Raw genomic sequence first — 24,901 nt, forward strand, 5'->3', positions numbered from 1 at the left:
CAGGTTCCAGCAGTGGGCGTGGCAGGACGAATGAGCCGGTAGCTCCACCCTAGAGCAGGCAGGTTCCAGGCTGGGGGAAGGGAGGCCACAGGTTCCCTTCTCCATTTTCCAGGGGAGGTATGACAGATGCTCTGGTGTGTATGGATGATCTGGCCCTTTGTTGTGTTTTGCCATGTTGTGCCAAGCAGGCCCCAGCTCAGAGAGCATTGGTGTCAAGAATTTAGAGGAATGCAACAGGTTTTATTAAATGATTTCAAAAGAAAACAAATGACTGGGTTTGGTGGCATATACTTATAATCATACCACTAAGGATGCTGAGGCAGGAGAATTACAAAGTCAAGCCTAACTTTGATTAATTAGTGTGAGTCTGTTAGAAAAACAAAGGAGCAATTCTTAATAAATCATATCAGGAAGCTGAGGGCAGAAATACATATAAGAAATCAATGTGAGTGCCAGAGATGCTGCCCAGTCAGTGACTTGAATCCCCTTAGAGTTTTCCTATAATTCTTAAATTAGGAGGAATGTGAGGGCAGCAAGCAGAGAAAAACTCCATAACATCATAAAGTTCTCAGGACACATAGTCCTTGGAGCTGTGTCATGTGACTGTGGTAACCCTGGGGGCTGCATTCTAGATCTTCTCTCCATTTGAGACTTGATACTGAAACAGTTTATTTTATTTACATGAAAAATGCATGAAGCTTTGGATTTGCCTCTTTTTTTTTTTTCAAAAACAATTTATTAGATAACTTCATTTACATTTCAAATGCTATCCCCAAATCCCCTATTACCACCCCCCCACACACACACACCCAACCCACCCACTCCTGCTTCCTGGCCCTGGCATTCCCCTGTACTGGGGCATATAATCTTCTCAAGACCAAGGGCCTCTCCTCCCACTGATGGCCTACTAGGCCATCCTCTGCCACATATGCAACTAGAGACACAAGCCCTGGGGGGTACTGGTTAGTTCATATTGTTGTTCCTCCTAAAGCAATAATTTGTTTTCTTTAACTGTACTACATAATACTATTCTTGTAAAGGTATTGCAAAACACATTGTTTTGTTTTGTTTTGTTTGTAACCACTTACTAGAAGAAAACTAAAATGTAATNACATTGTAATTTAATACTGCTGGAAAGATTTTGCTGGAATATATAAGTGATGGAACAAAGAATAAAGAGTGAGGGTTGGAACATCCATAAAAAATGAAGGAAAGGCCGGGCGTGGTGGCGCACGCCTTTAATCCCAGCACTCCGGAGGCAGAGGCAGGCGGATTTCTGAGTTCGAGGCCAGCCTGGGCTACAAAGTGAGTTCCAGGACAGCCACGACAAACAAAAAAAAAAAAAAAAAAAAAAAAAAAAAAAAAAAAAAAAAAAAATTGAAGGAAAAACTAAATCTTGAGTATTGAGACTTAAAAAGCATATTTCTAAATGTATACTTCAAATTTTGAATTATTTAGCTGCAGGTAATTGGTGCTTTTTTTATAGTGCCAGAACTCAGGTGTCAGACATGGTGTATTTTCATGACTTCGAGGCCACCCTAGTCTGTTATTGAGTTTCATTCTATCCTGAACTACAGAGTGAGACACTGCCTATAAAACAAGCTAACAGAATTATTTTTAAAATGAGTTATCGTCTTGGTTACTGGTCTGTTGCTGTTATGGGACACCAGGACCAAAACAACTTTTAAAAGAAATGCTAGCTTACAGTTTTAGCGGGCTAGTCCATGATCATTATGGTGAAAAAGATGGTGGTAGCAGGCAGGCATTATGTTGGAACAGTAAGTGCTCACATGATCCGCAAGTTGCAGATAGTGTAGGCTTTTGAAACCTCAAATCCACCCCTATTGACACATTTCTTCCAACAAGGCCACACCTGCTAATCCTCATCAAACAGTTCCACTAACTGGGGCTCAAACACTCAAACTTATGAGCCTATTGAGACCATTCTGGTTCAAACCACCACAGTTACTAAGTGTCCTTTTCTAAACAGAACACTCATTATTTACATACAAAATACCACATGAAGGAAGTTAGCAACTATTGTGAGATTATATCTAAGCTGAAACTTCAAGTAGCCACTTGAACATACTAGCATTTGGTAACAGGTAGCACTCAAGGAAACAGCAAGAAATCACAAAGAACAGTCCTACAACTGAGAGGTACAGACAACTTGCTCATTTTGACAAAATTATTATGCTGTCTTCTAACAGTGGGGGCAGAGGCTGTCTTTGACCCTTTCGCCTGCTTTTAGAACTCTTTTCCTCCTACTGGGTTGCCTCATCCAACCTTGATATGAAGGTATGTGTCTAGTCTTATTGTAACAAGTTATGCCATGTTCTGTTGATATTCCTGGGTGACCTGCTCTTTTTTGATGAAAAATGGAGGCAGAGTGGCTCTGGGGGAGAGGGGAGGAAGTGAGAGGGAGTGGGATAGGGAAGGTAGGGGAAATTGTGTTTGGAATGTAATATATGAGAGAAAAAGTAAAAAAGAAAAAGGAATAAAGTTCTGAGAAAGAGAGAGAGAGAGAGAGAGAGAGAGAGAGAGAATCTTGCCCTGTTTCACACTGACCAAATCTAAGCAACAAACCGCAGACCACCTGTCAAGAGTTCCTTGGTTTCTTACCTTCCTTTTGGCACTAAGAAGAAAAAACAGCTCTCATGCTTTTTTTCCCTCCTAGCGACTTGGGGGTGCATGTCTGTCACTTCTGTATTTTCTCTAGCAGTGTTATATCACACTCTGGTCTCCACCCTCACTCACCCCCACTCCCTGCGCCTTGTGTTCCAGAGTAATACTAAACTTCCGATCCGATATTTCTAATTAAATTTAAATGTGAAATTCTTGTTCATGTCTGTGAACTTGTAATTTCTCAGCATTTCACTTAAGACGTGAGAAAGTTTGTTCCTTCTGCTAAGGACTCTTAAGGACTCTCTAAGGCTGCCTGGGAATGGAAGCATCGACATGCTATGGTGTTTGCTTAGGAATCAATGGTTCGCTTACTGTTTCCTCAAGCGTTCTGAGGGGGAAGTCTGCACAACAACTTTCTTGAAAGAGTTCTAGTCAAAGGCATGACTTTATAAAGCTCTTATAAAAAGTGTTTTGTGCCTCCTGCTACAATTTCCTGGGCATGCTTGAAAACATAATGCTTGAGTAAATTGAGATTTTTTTTTTTTCAGTTTGAGACACACGGGTCTTTTTGAAGAGAAATTTCGAGTCAACCAATGATTAGAGAACCACAGAGCCTCCTCCCTCCCTCAGTTATGAGAGGGAAATTATCAATCAAGCATGGCCATGTTGACATGTATACTTGTCAGGCAGACAAAATGGCGCAAATCATAACTGACAAAGTACTGCTTCATCTAAGACTCTTGATTTTAAACGAATGAATTTATCCTCTCCCATTCTTTGATATTAACACCGACAAAGCTTTGTGATAAGAGTCCCATAATTAAAAATAAACAAACAAACAAACAAACAAATNAAAAAAAACAGCCATGTAGATCTCTGGTCTCCAGTACAGAGGTAGTTGTGCCCCGGTGTGGGCACTCATGGCTTCTGTTGCCCTGATTACAAATCCTTTGACTTTCTAGGGCACCACAGGCTCTGCCTCCTCTAGGTCTCTGGACCGATGGAGACTCTGGACTCAGGGACAGCGGGAGTGCTCACCTGGCCAGCCCTATGGCGTTGCGGAGCTCTGCAAGAGCTCTGCACCCTGCCTCTGCCAGCAGAAACCCCATCCAGCTCTCTTGTGTCCAGAGCTACAAGTTCCCTTCGACCCCATGGACCAACGGAAGCCATGACCTAGAGACCCACAGTTAAGGCATGAGACGGAGCCGGAAGGAACTTGCGACTGGCGGCGCAACTTGGTCCGGTCTCTGCCCCACATCCTGAAGCCGAGGAAAGGATCCCCCGGGAAGCTGCCTGTGCTCCGGAGGGTCCTGTGTCCCGACACGCCCTCGTCCTGGGTTCTCTTGGTCCCCCAAGCACCGCCCTGCCTCCGGTCCCCGCCCAGCGCCCTAGAGAGTTTAGACCTAGTCACCCGCGCCTCCAAGTCCCATTGCCGCACCAGCCTGCTGCTCCCAGCTCCGGACACCGAGGCCATGTGGCCCACTAAGCCCAGCACCCGGGTGTCCGCACTGCTTTTGCTGGCGCTGGCTTTGTCCCCGCCTGGGACTCAGGGGCAGCCCCAGAGACGCTGGGCAGCGCGTGCCGCTGAGCTCAGGCCAGAGATTTTCCTCCCTGTGACAGGGACTCGCCTGCCTCCCAGAGCCTCCCGGAGCACAGGTAAGCCCTGTATGACTCCTGACCTGCCCTTTCTACAGTCTGATCACTCTTATAGCTGGGCAAGCTGGTATCAGGAAGGCTAAATTAAGCAGAACAGAGGGTGGACACCTGTAGATTCCTAGGCATCGTTTCCCTGGGAAGGAAATAACAGGTTGACTCTTGGTTCAGACTTCAACAACAAAATTCGTCTGGGGAAAAAAAAAAATCAGCTTTATATGCCTCATTCCTGTGTGAGGTCTTTTGGAAATACATTAACCCAACTGTGGAAAGACTTGGGTTGCAGCCTTGCCTTCCAGGATGATGGACAATCTATGTATCTGACAATAGATCATTGTCCAGAGATCTCTCTGGGTCTTCTGCAGTTTAACTAACATGGCATTCCTCGGGCACCTGAACATTCTGGAATGCCTCTTTCTTCCCACTTCAAGCTGGTCCCGGGGAATAGATGACTGGAGTGGGAATTTCAGGAAGCTGCCACAGCTGCTGCTGGTTTGATCTTTTTGTGCCCCTGAGTCAGTTAGATGGGCCCTAAACGCTACAATCTCTTCCAATGTCAAGTCTGGACATTCCTGCTATCAAGATGCTTAGGAAGAAGGTAGGGAAAGTTGTCAGGATAGAGTACCAGTACCGCAAGACACCTACACACAGAGATGTGTGAATGAAAAGGAAAGGGAGAAAGCCTGGGGGACAGGAGGTGTAGAGAAAGGACTGCTGGGAACAGTGTAAGAGGCTGGCAGGGGGTGGTGAGGAAGAGAAAAGCCACTTTGGAGTATCTTTGCATAAGCCTGTAGTCAGAGCAAGGGGAAGCTGGAGCAAAGGGCCTGTCTCCCTGGCCTTCACTGAACTTGCTGAGAGAACAAAGCAAGCACAGGGCTGGCTTGGGTCAATTATACCACTGCACCCAAGACCTCTTCTGCACCCTCTCTCCCTTTCTCTCTTGCTCCTTCCTTGAGCCTTATTTTCTTCCTTCCTTTTCTTCTTCCTCCATTCATTTTAATTCCTTTTTGTCTGAAGCAGAGTCGCACTTTGTAGCCCCTGCTTCTCAGCCTCCTGGATCAGCCTTAGAATTATTGGCATATACTCCCATAAGTAGCTCAGGCTTCACTTTAAAGGAAACAAGAGGTGAGGATTTCTTAGCTCCTCTCTCTCTCTCTCTCTCTCTCTCCCTCTCTCTCTGGTTTTGTTTTGTCTTGAAGTTTTACTCCGTAGCTCAGACTACTTGGAACTCAATCTACAGTTCAGGCTGTCCTTGAATTTGCAGAAATCTTCCTGACTTCACATCCCAAGTTCTGGGATAAGAGGTGACCCACACCTAGTTTACCAGTTATGATATAAATATATACCCAGTCACCCTATAGCTTCTAGTGAGAAATTACTTCCCAAGGTACATATCTTGCAGAGAACTGAGATCAAGAAGATGGATAGGAAGACAAGTATGTCTGTCCTTCACAGCATGTCTGAGGGAGAGAGAGTAGGGGCGTGCACTTACACAGATTGAGTGAGCCAGGAAGGGAGAGAAGCAAAGGAAGTGACAGACATGGAAGGTTAGTAAGGGGGTATAGACCAAACCTATTTATTGGGAAGCTCTCCAGATAAGGCAGTAGGGGCATTCAGTATGGGGAGGCATACCTTGATGTTGTCACATTATTATACACTTTGACTTGAAAATTATTGCTAACAAAACTATTTATCTTAGGTACTAGTGTTGCTTTAGAATACAAAAGGAATGTGAGAAAAACATCAAATTGCAAAATCACTTATGGTAATACATGAATTTTACCTGTTTTGTTTTAGTTTAATGCGATTTCTCTGGTTAAAGACATTGAAGAAAATTGGGGGATATAGTTCAGTGGTAGAACTATATCCTAGAACACACGCGGGCCTAGATTCAACCAGCAATACTCCTCCCAAATGACAAAGAAGATGTAAAAACCGTATAGCCTGAAAGAAAATGAGCTATGACTCACCCTCAAAATTCATTGCTTTCTTCAGCTGTTTGAGGTGGCCTCATCTTTTGATTACTGTATCTTGTTTACATGGGGAGAGAAAGGGTGACTGGTTACATCTGAGTCTATGAATGGAATTCTTGACATGGATCAAGGAAAAACAAGGACATGAATACAGAGAAGACAAGTTCCCATCTGGAAGTTCTTATAGGAGCAGTAAATGGTCATAATTCATCCAGGAGGAAGCTTCTCCCAAGTCCTCGAGGCCAAGGACTGTCATCCATGTTGAGCAAGCCTGCAGTTGCCCTCTGTTAGTCTAAAGTAGAACCTGTGATATTACCCAGCCTCAGCTGGTGAAAAAAAAAAAAAAAAAAAAAAAAAAAAAAAAAAAACAAGTTCAGGGGTGGTTTAAAATGTCCTGGAACTCCCACTGGGTAATCATGTGAGAGTAGCAGAAGTCTCTTGTGTCCCTGCCTGTGTTTTTAGGCTTACGTTCTGGAATTCTTTCTGCACCTGTAAAAACTACCTCAAATGCAGCTTCTCCTCTGGTACTTTGACCACACAGACCATCTCTGGCATTGCATTGTGGTGGATTTTCCTGCACACCACAGAAGCAGTTCTGCAGTAAACACCAGCTGGGGTTCTAATTTAACTTGGTTCTGGCATTTACCATCTCTTGAAGATGAGAGTCAGAACCTACAAGCTGAGGACTGTCTCTAAGACTGTCACTGCCTCCATTGCCAACTGCAATCTCTGGGTGGTTTTACTTGTGATTCTGAGCTTCTAGCTAAGTAAGAATCAAGGTTCCCATACTATCTCCTCAGATTTCCACTAATTTGCTGCAGTGGCTCATAAATGTGAAGATATGCACAGTAGATACGGCATAGGGGAAGGGGCATGGGTGAGCAAACATCCCACCCCACCCCTTCCCCAGTAAATCTTTATGTTCAACTATTCAAAAACTCCAAACTTGGTGCTTTTGAGTTTTTGTGGTGGCTTTATTACATAATAAGATTGAATCTCTGGGTACTGGTGATCAGCTAATCCATCAGACCTATCTTGAAGCTATTCAGAAGCTGCCAGTCCTCAGTCTCTTCTTAACACACTATTATTGCCAAGATTCCAAGCAGTTTCTGATTTGTACACCAGGAAGGCCAATGATGTATTTCACAGTACCACAGCACAGAGTTGTACATTGTTCCTTTTCAGTAAGTTAGCCAGCTTCCTTTCCTAAATCAGAAGCAAGGCTGGAGGTGGGAGGGCCATTCCTAAGCAGAAGGTACAGTAAATACAAAGCCTGGGACAAGAGTTCCCAGCCAGGATTCCTTCCTTAGAATTGTTTGATCAGGGGTGGTGGTGGTGGTAGGTTGCTTGACTCTCAGGAACACTGGTGATTAACCACCTATGTCCTTCCCTTCTTCCATAGAGCCTGTCTACCATTCACGAATTCATCTTCCAATTGAATTAGGCATGCAACAATATCTGAGGTCACTTTGACAGACTTTTGACTGTGATGTTTTTGTTTGTCATTCTTTGGTTCACTTCTGCTAACAACTGGTGCCTCCAATGCCTGGAATCTGTTGTTCCATGTTATTGTCTTTCCCACCTCCTGGGACCTTCAAATGGTCTCTGTACCCCTTACAATAATCCTGCTTCTGACTTGGGTGAGAATTAAAACGTGTGTTTCTTCATTATTTCTTCCTGACCTCTGATACCAGCTCATCACTATAATAGGAAGAAGCACAAATGGAACCATACCCCGAATACTGTCATAAAAGGAGGTCCTAGGTGCTCATGCATTGGCATGTAGACAAGGTCAGAAAGTTGAAAATGGGCTGTGATGGGATTGGAAAGAAATTGGAGGATTTTGAGATCAGAAAGAAATTGTCCTAAAATGTGAAGAAACAGAAGCATAAAAGAAAAAAAACTTGAAGTTATTATTTCCCCTTTTGTGAACTATACACACTTTCATTAATTCTATAGAATTTCTAAAGCCAGAGTCTCAGAGGGGTTGTATAAGTGTAAACCCATGTTTATGGTGGAGCCTCAAAAGAAACTCAAGATCCCTTTAGAGAGGTTATTCTAAACAATTGCAAATGGCATTCTTTATTAAGAATGCTGGATGTGGCACCTCTCGAGTTATAAATCTGTCCTAGCTTCTCTTGACTTTTCCAGAAGTCCTAAGTCCTCTCAAAGGCAAGGCTGGACTAGGAATTAGACAGATAAGGCCAAGAGGCTCTCGGTAGAATGATGTGCTTTTCACTGAGATATTTACAACGACTGAGGGCATATTCTGCTCCCTCTCCAGGACATTCCTACCTTTTTGAGAGTTTCAATTTTCTTGGTTTGTGGCAGCCACAGGCTCATCTGTATAGATGCTATCCCTCTTCCACCCTTCCCAGATCGTTCAGCTGTGTTCTTCAATATGCTTCTTTTATCTTTGCCTGATGGGATTTTGTTTGCACATTTTGGACTCAATGGTAAAAACAAACTGCCATTCCATACTCTTCTGCTGCAGCAGTCAAAATGGAAGTCTTCTGTGACATTACAAAGCACCTGCTTTGCTCTGCACAAGCAGCACACAGTCTAATCTGCACCGGACACCAGCTGCTGTTCTCAAATCCAGCTCAATCCTGATACTGTCCATGTGCAGACATGGTCCAACTCCAGGTGATTTTACTACACACCTACTCTCAATTCATAACAGCTGATATTTTTGATTGTTGACTGTGAGTAATGTTAACCTAGTCCTGAACAGAGAAGATTAAATTTGGTGTTAATTAGGGTTGCAGTATGGGAAAATACAAAATCAAGATACCTTGAAAATGTACTACGAAGTATAGTGTTTATTTAACTCCAAATAGATCACCTTTTAGGTGTGATAGCCTGTGCTGACAGAAGAGAAGATTCCATATAAGAAAGCAACTGGTCTGGGGGGAATGAGCCATGGTAGAAAGGCAGGGATTACCTGTTTAAGGAAACTTGTTTGACTCTGGGGGGCGGGGAGTCTGTGGGGGTATTGTGCATGTGTGTGGTAGCATTCTGAGTGTGGTGTGGAAGGCACCAGGGCTGCAGCCTAGTTCAAGTGTACACCTGTGTGAGATGTGTGACTCACCATGGTCTCTGTGGCATTCTTTGGAGGTGTGGCCCTGTTGGAGGAAGTGTGTCACTGTGGGTCTGGATTTTTTTCCAATTTTTTATTAGGTATTTTCTTCATTTACATTTCAAATGCTATCCCAAAAGTCCCCCATATGCACCCACCCCCCAGCTCCCCTACCCACCCCACTTTTTGTCCCTGGTGTTCCCCTGTACTGGGGCATATAAACTTTGCAAGACCAAGAGGCTTCTCTTCCCAATAATAGCCTACTAGGCCATCTTCTGCTATATATGCAGCTACAGACATGAGCTCTGAGGGTACAGGTTAGTTTATATTGTTGTTTCACCTATAGGGTTGCAGACCCCTTTAGCTCCTTGGGTACTTTCTCTAGCTCCTCCATTGGGGGTCCTGTGTTCCATCTGATAGCTGACTGTGAGCATCCACTTCTGTGTTTGCTAGGCACCAGCATAGCCTCACAAGAGACAGCTATGTCAGGGTCCTTTCAGCGAAATCGTATATATATTGGATATTAGTCCCCTATCTGATTTAGGATTGGTAAAGATCCTTTTCCAATCTGTTGGTGGCCTTTTTGTCTTATTGACAGTGTCTTTTGCCTTACAGAAGCTTTGCAATTTTATGAGGTCCCATTTGTTGATTCTCGATCTTACAGCACAAGTCACTGCTGTTCTATTCAGGAATTTTTCCCCTGTGCCCATATCTTCGAGGCTTTTCCCCACTTTCTCCTCTTAAGTTTCAGTGTCTCTGGTTTTATGTGGAGTTCCATGATCCACTTAGACTTGACCTTAGTACAAGGAGATAAGAATGCATTAATTCGCATTCTTCTACATGATAACCGCCAGTTATGCCAGCACCATTTGTTGAAAATGCTGTCTTTTTCCATTGGATGGTTTTTGCTCCCTTGACAAAGACCAAGTGACCATAGGTGTGTGGGTTCATTTCTGGGTCTTCAATTCTATTCCATTGGTCTACTTGTCTATCGCTGTACCAGTACCATGCAATTTTTTATCACAATTGCTCTATAGTACAGCTTTAGATCAGGCATGGTGATTCCACTGCTTGTGGACGTTGTACATCGTGGTGCGGAGCCTAGTGCGCACCACGATGTACAACGTCCACAAGCAGTAGATCTTCTTTGAAGGTCTGATAGAACTCTGCACTAAACCCATCTGGTCCTGGGCTTTTTTTTTTGGTTGAGAGACTATTAATGACTGCTTCTATATCTTTAGGGGATATAGGACTGTTTAGGTCATTAATCTGATCCTGATTTAACTTTGGTACCTGGTATCTATCTAGAAACTTGTCCATTTCTTCCAGGTTTTCCAGTTTTGTTGAGTATAGCCTTTTGTAGAAGGATCTGATGGTGTTTTGGATTTCTTCAGGGTTTGTTGTTATGTCTCCCTTTTCATTTCTGATGTTGTTAATTAAGATGCTGTCCCTGTGCCCTCTAGTGAGTCTGGCTAAGGGTTTATCTATCTTGTTGATTTTCTCAAAGAACCACTTGGTTGATTTCACCCCTGAGTTTGATCTACTTCTCTTTCTTTAGGTTTGGGAANTTTTCTTCTATAATTTTGTTGAAGATATTTGCTGGCCCTTTAAGTTGAAAATCTTCATTCTCATCTACTCCTATTATCTGTAGGTATGGTCTTCTCATTGTGTCCTGGATTTCCTGGATGTTTTGAGTTAGGATCTTTTTGCATTTTGCATTTTCTTTGATTGTTGTGTTCATGTTTCCTATGGAATCTTCTGCACCTGAGATTCTCTCTTCCATCTCTTGTATTCTGTTGCTGATGCTCGCATCTATGGTTCCAGATTTTTTTCCTAGGGTTTCTATCTCCCGAGTTGTCTCCCTTTGGGTTTTCTTTATTGTTTCTACTTCCATTTTTAGATCCTGGATGGTTTTGGTCAATTCCATCACCTGTTTTGTAGTGTTTTCCTGTAACTCTCTAAGGCATTTTTGTGTTTCCTCTTTAAACGCTTCTAGCTGTTTACCTGTGTTTTCCTGTATTTCCTTCTTAATGTCCTCCATCATCATCATAAGAAGTGACTTTAGATCGATGTCTTGCTTTTCTGGTGTGACGGTGTATCCAGGACTTGCTATGGTGAGAGAGTTTGGTTCTGATAATGCCAAGTAACCTTGGTTTCTATTGCTTCTGTTCTTATGCTTGCCTCCTGCCATCTGATTATCTCTAGTATTTGCTGTCCTCAGTATATCTGATTGGAGCCTCTCATTCCTATAATCCTAGTTGATTCAGGACTCCTCAGAGTCCAGCTTTCTCTGTGAACCTTTGTTTGTGGGCTCCCGTGAACCTGAGATTCTGGGTGTGTCAGAGTTCTTGGCAGTCCACTTCCTTTGAGACCCTGAAATACTGGTGTGACCAAGCTCCTTTTATCCTGGGATCCTGTTGTCAAAGATTCTGGGTGTATTACAGTGCCTGGAAGTGATGTCTCCTTTGAGGAGCGTAGAGCTGTCTGGTCAGTGGTCCTAAGATCACATGGAGAGTCCTCTAGGGACCGTGGGGGTGTCGGCTGACTCTGCTCCCAAAGTGACCTGTTGCTGGTGCCTACCAGAAGGGCATGGGTATGAATTTTAAGATTTTCCTCCTAGCTTTTTCCTTCCTAGCTCCTAGACAGTCTTCTCCTGTCTCCTTTTGGATGACGATGTAGAACTCTCAACTCCTCCAGCCCCACATTTGCCTGAATGCTGCCGTGCACCTGGCTTGATGATAATGGACTGAACCTCTAAATGTGTAAGCCAGCCTGAATTAACTGTCCTTATAAGAGCTGCCTTGGTCATGGTGTCTGTTCATAACAGTAAAACCCTAAGACAGCTTCCTAGTTCCACTTCCAGTGCTCAGCACAAGTGCTAACTCCAGTCTAACTTTCTCAATAAACTGCTAAATAGTGATTTAATTTGCTAGACCAACTAACAGAATTCAGGAAAACACTGTACTACCTTTGTTTGTTTATCATAAAAATTGATTTAAAAAGAAATCAAGGCTGGGGAAAGTCACTGACTTCCATGCCCTGTGAGTAGAAGTAGCCCTCCACTGCTCTCCATGTGCCCAGCTATCTGCAAGCCCCCAAAATCTCACCATCATGAAGGGTTTGTGGAGGTTTTATTGAATCACTGGTGTAGGATTGATTTAATCACTCATCTTTGGTGTTCAACTGAACCCCTAGCTCTCCTCCCTTCCCTGAGACCAGCCCTTTATCGTCTCCTCTTGCTTCTGGAGACCATTTCCAATCCTGAAGCACTCTGAAGGCTTCTAGTCCTTATTCAAGTCATGCCAAAGACAGGGTCATCTTGGAGATTCCTAGGATTGTGCATCAGGGAGCAGGGTTGAGGAGTTAGTATGTATTTTCCAGTATCATATCCTTCTTCCTTTATTTCTCTCTATGTTCAAAAATAACTAAACACGTCTCATAGTTATATTTATTTAAAAATCTCAAAAAATCCTAAATATATTGGATATTGCTGACACTTTCACAATAATGGAATTCTCTTTTATATAATCCACATTCTTTTATTATAAATCTGTAAGGCGTCTCTCTGTCCAATTAGACAGTCATACTACAGTAACTGGTGATGAACAATTACGTCTGAATGAAATGATGAAAATATTTTTTGCTACTTTACATGTTACCAAGGTGGAAGGTGTAGTTTCTTTTTGGTTAAGACAGAGTTTTGCAATATAGTCCAGGCTGAACTTAAGCTCCAGTCCTCCTGCTTCAGCCTCCGGAGTGCCAAGATTACTGGCATGTGCCACCCTGACTACTTATGTGGGTTCTTTCTTAAAACGTTTTTATTAAACATGACAGAGGTTCATAGCCTGATGCTTTGCTGCACACTTACATAGAAAATGATTACTATAATCAAACAAGGATGTCCATCCCCTTTGGTTTTACCATGTGTTAATATTTTATTTGTCGAATAGTTTATAGCTATTTGGTTCACTGAAAACAGTTAGTGTGGGAAGAGGTCAAGGTGGAAAGGATACATATGATTTTGCTCCACTTTCGTATTTGGCAGGCACTACAACCAGATGTTTGCTGTCTGTTGGGCCCAGTAGCCAGATGCTCTGATCATAAACACTCATTATGAGCAGCCAGAGCTCACTTACATGAATGGATTTCTCCCCATTCACAGTGGTTTTGGCAGTAACAGTTATCTGCTTGAAAGACCCATTTATCTCACTATAAAGTAGAGAAATTCCATGCAGGAAGTTGATAGAATCACCCAGTGTTGTTTCTTTCTCCCCAGAACATTACTTTTTAGTCGGAAATTACCTAGGGAAGTTAAGGGTTTTCAAATTCCTTTAAATGTTTTATTATATTTATTTACTTATGTGTGCATGCATGTGCATGAGTGTTTATTTGGTGGAGCACACATCTGGAACTCCAAGAATAACTTGTGGCAGTCAGTTCTATCATGTCGGTCCCATTGATTGAACTTAGGTCATTAGGCTTGGCAGCAAACACCTTTACCTACTAAGCCATCTTCATAGCCCTAAAATTCCATTTTAATTATACATTTTCTTCTTTGTTTTTCATTTTTATGGCTGTAAGAAATGTTTAGGTGCAAATTTCTAAGATCATTACTGATTTTAGGAGACAGGTAGCTAGGTGATGTTTCCCTCCTATCTGTAGGAACTTGAAGCACAATAGCTCTGGCTTTATCTTTACTGTTAATTTTGAAGTGTTTGGATACCTATGGCCACCCAAGATGGAAGCTGGTGATGTATTTCAGTGGTAAAAGCACTGACTGCTGCTATTAGAGAGGACACAGGGTTGATTCTCAACATCCACATGGTGATTCATAACTGTCTGCAACTCCAGTCCCAGGTGATCCAATGGCCTCTTAAGGCATCTGAGGGCACACATTTTATGCACATGATATACAGCTATACACATAGGGAAAACACCCATATACATACAATAACTCAATGAAAACTTAAAAAGAAAGCATTAAATGGAAAATTGCAAGGCATCCAATGGAGAGGGCTCAGTGGGTGCAAGCAGGAGGAGGAACTCAGTTCAAATCCCCATAATCCATATAAAGTCAGGTGCCGTAATGTGCATTTCTAATTCTGTTTATAGGTAGAGATAGCCTTCCCCATTGTCACCTAGTATTCATTTCTGAAGGCAAGGCTGTGTTTTGTGTTGAGGTACAGTTGGCACCAGAGGCCCAAACAACCTATGCAACTACCTGACACCACACAGAAGCTCAGGGATGCCTCAGAACCCTACTGGTGCTGGTCCTGGGAGAACTGTGTAAAGTGTGCCATTGTTTTGTGAAGACCTTAGGACAGTCCCTAATTTTTAGGGAAACTGATCCTGTGTGTCACTATTGTTTACTGTTCTCTTTCCACTGATTAATAGGCTGCTTCATGTGGAAGGAGAAAGGTACTTGTTCTAGAGCTTTTAGGACTCATTTAGGGAAATGTGACAAAAGACAAGAGCTACTTGAAAAAGTTTGAATTACTTACAAAAAAATCCATGGAGGCTTAGAAGCATCTGTGAAGAATCAACAGATGTAGAAAGTTGGAAGCAAATGGAGAGACACTTGAGAGAAGGTATCTTAGGGTTTTACTGCTATAAACAGACACCATGACCAAGGCAACTCTTATAAGAAGATTTAATTGGGATGGGCTTACAGGTTCAGAGGTTCAGAGATTCAGTCTGTTATCATCAAGGAGGGAGCATGGCAGCTTTCAGGCAGACATGGAGATGAAGGAGCTGAGAGTTCTACTTCTTGGTTCTGAAGGCAAACAGAAGACTGGCATCTAGGGTTTCAAAGCCCATTCCTACAGTGACACAATTCCTCCAACAAGGCCACACTTCCTAATAGTGCCTAATGCCTGGGTCCAACCCTATTCAAACCACCACAGACGGCTCCACATTAAAACAGGATGATATATTATTTCTAGAGAAAGAACTAAAAGATGTCTAAACATTCTGAAAAAAAAAACAACAGGTTGATGGCTGGTATGCAGAAAAGGATATTGTCACTAGTAGACAAGCTGAAACTCTCAGATTACAAGCAGCTGAAGCCAAAATGATGCTCGGGGTAGTTCAAATTAAAGAAAAATGACGTAGAAGATCAATAGGTATTACTGTGAATGAGAATTACCAACTTCAAGAAAGTCATAAAAAGCTTCTAGAGGAAGCTGAACTATGGGAAGACTAGGTGACCAGAATAGATAGAAAACATACTAAGAATGTGCAGAAAAGCTGTCACAATTTTAAAAAGTGACCTACAATCATTCCATATTTGCTGACCAGTTAAGAAGCCTGGGACACCATTCTTGAAGACAGTGTGGCTGATGGTGGCAAACTGGATTCAAATGCAGTGAACCACAAAATGGTTCTCACTTTAATGACGAAGGAAACTCAAAAGGAACAGATTCATGTAACTGAGTGAGGTGCTCCTTTAAAGACACCCCTCTCCAAAGAAAAGATGGCTAGTTTCATGTAGGAATCTAGGGCAAAGTCATAACCTTACAGAGCACAGTAAAACCTTACAGAGAGAAGAGGCACTTTTACAGCAGACGTGCACAGACAGTGAGGGCCAGGGGCTTCACTAGAAATATAAAGTACAATCTAAAGTGTTTACAGACACAAAACAAAACCCCACAGGCAATTAAGAGAAAAAAACTACCAGAAAAGAAGAGAAACTTTACAAAGCAGACGACCCCAAAGCATCAAACAGCTGAAGTGCTGGAGAGCCACAGAAGGTGAAACCACCAACTTGAGGAACTGGAAAGAACCATTTGTTCTTTTCAAGAACAGGTGACATCCAGAAAGAAAAAACAAAACAAAACAAAGCACACCACTGTTAGTTAGCAGCTTGAGTGTTAAAATCCTCATTGTTCTAAGAAAAGACAATGCTCACAATAGACAAAAGTCAACTGAAAGTGTGTCTAAATTTGAATTTTTAGGGAAATCCTTTGGCACTTGATATTCTAAATACAGTGAGTATCAGAGTAGTATCTGAACTTAGCCCCTCATCCTGCATGTAGCCCTGCACTGTGGGACAAACACTCATTTGAAGCTAGAGCTTTTCTCTGTCTAGCTTTGCTACAGGGAAGGAGAGAAAGGTAGATGGACAAACAGCACATGCTCTACACTACCTGATTAGCAACCAAGGAGACTCCACCTCTGATGGGCTGGTTCACCATCAGACAACACCTGCTGACCCTACATCCCCATTACCTCCATGGGAACAAGGCCAGGAGATGATGAACCCTTCCTCAGACTAAACAAATCCCTAAAGCAAAGCATCTCTAAAAACAAAGCACATTTTATTCTCACTTTGGCAGAAGCTTCACTAGGCTTCCTTTGGATAATGGCACAGGCCAGTGTTTTCAGAAGTAGAATCCTGCCCCAGTGATACCAAAAGTGACCTTGGTAATCACATGTTCCTGATCTCTCTCTCTCTGTCTCTCTCTCTCTCTCTCTCTCTCTCTCTCTCTCTCCCTCCCTCCCTCCCTCCTGAATCAAGCATCTGGCCCTGGCCTTGTTCATCCAATTCAGCTCTTTATCCAATCCCTGGTCTACAGTTTCTAGTAGATCCAAGGTTGCTTTGATGACAAGGAGTCCTCCTTTTCCTCCCCATCTTCAAGGAAATATGTAAGAAGCTTCTATAGATGGCTTCCTAACAAAGGATGTCCCTGTACCACCACAGTGTAGAATGGAATTTGTCATCACTGAAAGGGTTCCTCCTGGCCTTCCCTAGGACCAATTTTTCCTTCCCTACATCTGAAAGTAGAAGTAACTTCCTTGTAGTATAAATTCCACCTTCAAATGAAACTAAAATGAAGCCTGACAGTATTTGATCTCTCTTCAGAAGTAGTTTGACCCCCCTCTCATGTTCAGTGAAGAAATGCAGTCAGAGGTGGATGTACTCTTGGTCATGGTCAGGCTAATGGAATTACAATTACTATGATGGTGATTTATAAGTAAACATGATTAAATATAAATTTTATAAGTAGTATATTTTATTCTAGATGGCATAAACATTATGTTTAATTATCTAAGGCACTTATATACACAACAAGTGTGTGTGGTTTGAATTTCAAAGGATGTATATTTATGCCATGAAATGCAATGCACTTATTATATTGTAGACAAATATAAATGAACTCTATACTCATTTAAACTTTAGTTGATTTTTTTTTCAAAAGACAAGTCTAGAAAATAAAAACAAAACACAATTAAACCTTTCTCTTTTTAAAATTTACTTACAATCCACCCATTGCCCCCTCTCCTGGTCCTCCCTTCCATAGTTCCTCTTCCCATTTATCCCCCCCCCCGCCAATGACTCTGAGAGGATACTCCCCAACTACCAGGCCTCCCCACTCCCTGGGGCCTCAAATCTCTAAATGACTAGGCACATCTTCTCTCACTGAATCCAGATCAGGCTTTGCTATATATGGCCTCAGATCAGTTCGTGTATGCTGTCTGGTTGGTGGCTCAATGTCTGGGAGCTCCCAGGGGTCCAGGTTAGTTGAGACTGCTGGTCTTCTTATGGAGTCCCTCTCCCCTTCACTTTCTTCAGTCCTTTACCTCAAACGTAGGAATCCCTGACTTCAGTCCAATGGTTGGATATAAGTATCTGTGTCTAAGTCAGCTTCTGGTTGGGCCTCTCAGAGGACAGCCATGCTAGGCTCCTGTCTGTCAGCACATTATAGCATCAGTAATAGTGTTAGGCCTTGGTGTCTCCCCATAGACTGCCTTTCCCTCAGTCTCTTCTCCATTTTTGTCCCTGCAGTTTCTTTTGATAGGAATACTTCTAGGTCAGAAAATTTGACTGTAGGTTGGCCTTGTCTTGAGGCCCTGTCTATCTATTGGAGGTAGACTCTTCAAATACCCTATCTCCACTGTTGGGAATTTCATTTAAAGTCACTACCACAGAGTCCTGGGAGTCTCTTACCTCCCACTTTCTAGAGGTACTTTCTAGAGGGCCTCCCTACCTCCCACCTTCTGAGGCTGCTTATTTCCATTTATTCTGCTGGCTCTTTGGGTTTCTAGCCTGTCTGTTCCATCCACGTACCTAATCCTGTTTCCCCTTTCCACTCTCCTTACCTTCTCCCACACAAATTACTCCCTCTCTCTGCCTCATGTGATTATTTTCTTCCTCCTAATAAGTGGGATTGAAGCATTCTCACTGGTCTTTCTGCTTGTTAAAGTTCTTAAATTCTATGGGTTGTATCCTAGGTATTCTGTATTTTTTTGGCTAATGTCCACTTATTAGTGAGTACATACCATGTATGTTTTTTGGGTCTTGGTTGTTTCACTCAGGATGATATTTTCTAGTTCCATCCATTTGCCTGCAAAACTCATAATGTCCTTATTCTTAATTCCTGAGTAGTATTCTATTGTGTAAATATATCACATTTTCTATATTCATTCTTCCATTGTGGGATATCTTGGTTGTTTCCAGCTTCTCACTATTACAAATAAGGCCTCTATGAACATCGTGGAGCATGTGCCCCTGTGGCATGATGGAGCATCTTTTGGGTATATGCCCTAGAATGGTATAGCTGGGTCTTCAGGTAGGTCTATTTACAATTTTCTGAGGAATTGTCAGATTGATTTCCAGAGTGGTTGTATCAGTTTTCAATACCATCAGGAATAGAGGAGTGTACATCTTTTTCCATATTCTCAACAACATCCTCAGGTGCTCTCACCTGAGTTTTTGATCTTAGCCATTCTGATTGGTGTGAGATGGAATCTCAGGGTCATTTTGCTTTGCATTTTCCTGATGACTAAGGACTTTGAATGCTTCTTTAAGTGCTGGCCATTCAAGATTCCACTGATGAGAATGCATTCTTTAGCTCTGTACCCCATTTTTAAATTGGGTTATTTGGTCCTTTGGAAGTTAGCTTCTTGAGTTCCTTTATATGTTTTGGATATTAACCTATCAGATGTGGGGTTAGTGAAGATTTTTTCCATCCTGTGGTTGCTGATTTGTCCTATTGACTGTGTCTTTTGCTTTACAGAAGCTTTTCGTGTTCATGAGGTCCCATTTATTAATGTTTGATCTCAGAGCCTGAGCCATTGGAGTTCTGTTTAGGAAATTTCTCCCTATGCCAATGAGTTTGGGGCTCTTTCCCACTTTTTCCTCTATTCAATTCAGACTATCTTGTTTCTGCTTCTAACATATGGAATAATTTGAGGTGTGTTAGTATTAGCTCTTCTCTGAAGGTCTAGTAGAATTCTGCATTAAAGCAATTTGGCCCTGGGCTTTTGTTGGTTGGAAAGTTTTTACTAACTTCTTCCATTTCCTTACTATATAGGGGACTGTTTAGGTAGTTTGCCTGCTCTTAATTTAACTTTGGTATGTGAAATCTGTCTAAAAAGCCATCCATTTCCTCTAGATTTTCTAGTTTTATTGAGTAAAGCCTTTTGTAGTAGGATCTGATGGTTTTTTTTGTTTTGTTTTGTTTTGTTTTTTTGTTTTTTTTTTTTTTTTAATTTCCTGTTGGTGATGCTTGCATCTGTACCTCCTGTCTCTTTCCTAGGTTTTTCATTTCCAGGGTTGTGTCCATGGGGGGGGGGGCGGGAAGGGAAAATGGATGGGGAGAGGAAGGGGGGGAACCTGATTTGGTATTGGGTGAGGAAAAAGGACTGGAGCCCTTGAAAGCCAGCAGAAAGAATGTAAACAGGCAACCTCAGGAAATAGGAGGTTAGGGGATACCCCAGAATGCACCAGAGACTTTGGAAGTGAGAGACTTCCAGGACTCAAAGGGAGGGACCTTTGATGAAACACCTGACAGCAGGGAGAGGGAACTTACAGAGCCCACTTCCAGAAGAGGGCAGGACATCGAATGAGGGATGGGGTTGCCATCCCACAGTCACATCTCTTGTTGGGGCTGGGCAACGGCTCACAAGTCCGGGTTCGAGCGTAGAAGGCATTTTGGAACTGAAAGAAAAGAGGGAGCCTAGGCAGGTTGAGAAATAATGGAACCAAGACAACTAGTCTGCTCAAGGTTCACGTTTAATGGTGGACAAGCTTTATAAAGGAGAGGTGAAAACCCATTCCTGCCAATTCATCTTTGGAGCCTGGAACCAGCTGCAGGTGATGACGTGCAGGATAGGGTGTAGTCTCTGGAATAGCCCTGGGGCCTCTCAGCAGGTAGCAGTATCTTTAAGAGGAACAGCAACAGTGTCTGAACAAGAGTGATCTAGGGAGGAAGGCTCCACCCTAAGTAATCTCCTTAGTGGCAGCAATGTCAAGTTCTGGCTCAGCCTGCTTCAGGCTTGTGGGAGGCTACAATCTCTGACCCATAATTGTTCCTGTCTGAAAGAATTACAAGGATGGAAATGGAGAGGAGCCTGAGGAAAAGAAGGTCCAGCAACAGGCCCAAAGTAGGATCCAGCTCAAGAGGAGGTCCCAAGGCCTGACACCATTACTGAGACTGTGGAGCACTCACAAAAAGGGATCTATCATGACTGTCCTCTGAAAGAACCAACAAACAGCTGAGAGAATCAAATGTAGATATTTGCACGCAACTAATGGACAGAAGGAACTGACCCCTGTTATTAAATTAAGGCTAAAAGAAGCTGAGGAGAAGGGCAATCCTGTAGGAGGACCCGCAGTCTCAATTAATCTGGACACTCTAGATCTCTCAAACACTGGACCACCAAACAGACAGCATACACCAGCTGATATGATACCCCCCCAACACACATACAGTAGAGGACTGTATTTATTCAAAGATGATGCACCTAGCCCTCAAGAGACTGGAGGCCCCAGGGAGTTTGGAGGTCAGGTGGGGTGGGGTCATCCGTGTGGAGATGGGGTAGGGTTAGGAGGAAGTATGGGATGTGGAGCAGTTGGAGGGTGGGGTGGGGAATGGAATATGGAGTGTAAAAAATAAATTAAAAATAAATTAAAATTTTTTAAAAAGAATCTTAAAAGAATCAAAATCTAAATTTGTATATAAAAATCAGTCGCATCTACTTTAAATCTCCAAAATGCACACTTACTCATCAGCAATTCTTATTAAATCATATCAGGAAGCTAAGGGCAAAAAATGGGTATAAGAAATCAATCATCAATGAGAGTCAAGTCAGTTTCTTCCCTGACCATAAAAGGTCCCCAGTTTAACTAATAAGAGTGTGCCTTTCTGAACTTTAAATTCTTCCCTAAAAGTTGCTACATCAAAGCCAGTAGCAAAAACATCTCAATCTAACTTCACTAATAATTTTATTTTTCCAACTGTTTTCTAAGATTAGTGGTCACTGCTGACAAGATATATCTCTAAGTTCTTCTCTAGGGTGATGATTGAATTTTTAATATGTTCCAGCAGCGATTCCTAAAAGAGATCAAGCATTATTATTTTGAGTGGCAGTCATACTGCCCAGGGAGGGGCTGGGAGCCCCGTTAATGTTTCAATACAATTCTTAGATCAAGAGGGACATGAAGGCAGCAAGCAGAGCAGAACTTCATAACAGCCTGAAGTCCTCAGGACACATGGTCCTCAGGGTTGCACACACATCCATGGTGGCAGTGGTGACTATGAGCCAAATTCCACGAGTTCTAAAGACCTTTTTCATTCTTCCTACATGGCCCTCAGCAAACCAGTAAACACAAACTTTTGCTTCTTGGACATTGTGTTGTTTTAATTCCTTTTCTATCACCATAAAACACATAAACAAACAAACACCATGACTAAGAAAACATAAAAGAAAGTGTTTACAGTATCAGAAGGTGAGTCTATACCCTATTGCCATACATCTTAAAAATATATTCTATCTACCACCCCACTGAAACTTTAGAAGTAGTTTAAGCACAGAACATATTAAAGTCAGGTCACTCCTTAACACCACATGTTTTGTTTTGTTTTTCCAAACATAAACAGTGTACTTTATTAAAAATAAAATTGTAACACAATAACTTAGTAATGACAAATCAAGTAACATAAGAAGATACGGACAAAATGAAGAGGCATTGTTTCAGCTCACACTAGTGATCTCCTTTAAACAGGAAAGACTGCTAGTCTAGTGGTTCTGGTCCCATCTGCACAATACAGGGATAAAGAATCGGTGCAAAAAACAAAAAAACAAAATAAAACAAAAACCTATGTGTAAAGCCACCTTCAAATAATTGAATGAGATCTCTCTAGGACCAGGGCTCAAGCAGAGATGGTTAAGTGTTGAGAACTACAGGTCTAAAGTAATATAAACTATATAAAAAATGTCCTCAAAGCAAAATCAGTAAGCTGACCAGATCATTTCTTTCACCTCAGAAAAAAGCAGGAGGGACAGGCGTCTGCGTCCTACTGTTCTCTATTCATTGTTTGGGTATATTCATTGCCTGTACTGTTTTAATAAACAACAAATAGTGAAAGGTAAAACATGCTACCCAAATGGAAGTTCTCACTAGTTTAAGTTTACACTCTTTTAAAACAAGGTTAGCTTTCAGAAACAATCTCACATTTTAATTTTGCATAGATACTCAAGTCTCCTATTTGTTCAACCAAGGGGATCCAATAAGATGTACTAGCGAATATTTATGAGCATCAGCTGTATAAATGTATTCATTCCGTGTACCACAAATAAGCTTTGTGGTGCAAAGGAACATTTGACAGAACAAGTGGGGAAGACCTGAGTGCTTCCTCTGAAACTGCCAAAACCTCCTTTTCCAAGATAAGCATCTTCAAAGTCAAGAGCGTGAACAAAACTTTTCATTAAAAATGCATACACGAAGTATTTTGCCTGCAGCTGTCCCAATACCCTCGGCAGCTCTCCATTAGGAGATTCAGCAGTCATTAGTTATTTATCCCAAAACCCTTCTTCAGTTTTCAGGTTTGAAAAAAGGATCATGTCAAGTATGGAAAAGAACTGTTCCTTTAGGTCGCCTCAAATTCAGTGAATTCCATTTCTTCAGACACTTCTGTCAGGACTCCATGTCAATCTCAACTCCTTCATTCTTGTCCTCAACTGTTTCTGGCAGGCTGTTTGCACTCCCATCTTCAAGAGCTGCCAGATCAAGAGGTGGCAGAGGGTTCCTCCAATACTGGAATGTATTATACTGCCAAAACTCCAGGCTGGCTGTGCACCCTGTCGGCTACCTGCGGGCTATCGCGCTCTCTACTCTGTCGCCGCCGCCCGCGGCCCGGGGTCTCTCCTACTCGCCAGGAGGTGGCTCTCCGGGCTCGCGGCTACAGCCCTGCAGCTCCTGTCTGTCGTCCCCACCGCCCGGTCGCTTGCTCCGCCATGGTCCCCGCGTCCGCCTGGCGCTTGAGGGGCCGAGCCGTCCCAGACAGCGGGACCCAGAGCGGCGGCTCCTCCGGGAAGTCGCTGAGCAGGAGCCGCTTCCAAGGCACGCGGAACGTGAGCGCCTCAGCCGCACGCCGCTTGGCCATGGGCCGGGGACGAGGGTCTCGCGGGCGGCGGCCCAGGGCGGAGGGCGAAGGGCAACACGGAGCTCGGCCGTCCCGAGGGCGGAGGGTGTGTGTGTGTGTGTGTGTGTGTGTGTGTGTGTGGAGCCGCCGCCTACATGCTTCTTCACGGCTGAGAAGTCATAGAAACAACATATCTGAGTAGTAAGGTCCATCCAAAATTCAGTACCATTTACAATTAAAGGAACAAGGCTTTCCTGATAACAAACCTGATTCCAGGGTTAGGACAGACATAGGACAGGTAGTTACACTGGATGAACCTAGAGGCTAAATAGAAAGTAGTATATAAAAATGGCAAAAACACTTACAATGTCAAAAATGTCAAAAAACAAAATTGCCCAAACTGGATCCCTTTTATTTCATCAAGAGAATAAAGAAAGCAGTGTTAGAATGTAAGCCAATGTAAAAATAAACATCTATGGGTCCACACTGGTATGAATAGATGACCGCCTGGGGGAGACATGTACCATGCAGCATTCTAAATTGTTCATATACGCATGTTCAGGAAAAGAATGTTCTCCCTAACATTCAGGTAGAATACAGTTACAGCCTTCTAGAGAAGGGCAAGCAGAAACTCTACCATGGAAGCACACAAGATAAATGCTACCTACACCAGAGAAAAAATGTTAATATCAGCAAACATAATTATGCTGATGTGTACTTGATCAGGTTAAAATGATACCTATGAGATATTTCTTAAACCCTTAATTCCAGTCTAACCATAAGAAAAGCACAAATCAAAAGGACATCCTACTAAAATTTTCACCAGGATTACATAAAACTGTTGAAGTTACCTAATTTCAGCATGGAAAATATCAGACTGTGATATCAGCAATCAAAGATTTCAGGGGGATGGGGTATGACTATCACAAATTGAAGGCTAGCCTAGCATGTATAGTGACTTCCAGATCAGCTGAGCATCCTGTCTCAAAATAGTAATGTACTGGCTATTTTTGTGTCAACTTGACACAGCTGGAGTTATCACAGAGAAAGGAGCTTCAGTTGAGGAAATGCCTCCATGAGATCCAACTGTAAGGCATTTTCTCAATTAGTGATCAAGGGGGAAAGGCCCCTTGTGGGTGGGACCATCCCTGGGCTGGTAGTCTTGAGTTCTATAAGAGAGCAGGCTGAGCAAGCCAGGGGAAGCA

General features: G+C 42.6%; 1 protein-coding gene and 1 pseudogene across 1 annotated transcript in view; one reads left to right on the forward strand and one right to left on the reverse strand.

Annotated features, from left to right (window-relative positions):
• Positions 1–4,097: 4,097 nt before the first annotated feature.
• The window catches only part of Alkal1 (ALK and LTK ligand 1), a 33,231-nt gene continuing 12,427 nt past the window's right edge, over positions 4,098–24,901 (forward strand). Inside the window, exon 1 of the mRNA XM_021175929.1 lies at positions 4,098–4,281. Coding sequence (XP_021031588.1) covers positions 4,098–4,281 — 184 coding nt within the window. The remainder of the gene's footprint in view (positions 4,282–24,901) is intronic.
• LOC115031933 lies at positions 22,248–23,735 on the reverse strand (annotated as a pseudogene).

Source organism: Mus caroli, chromosome 1, assembly GCF_900094665.2.
Source record: "Mus caroli chromosome 1, CAROLI_EIJ_v1.1, whole genome shotgun sequence".
In the NCBI taxonomy this organism is placed as follows: domain Eukaryota; kingdom Metazoa; phylum Chordata; class Mammalia; order Rodentia; family Muridae; genus Mus; species Mus caroli.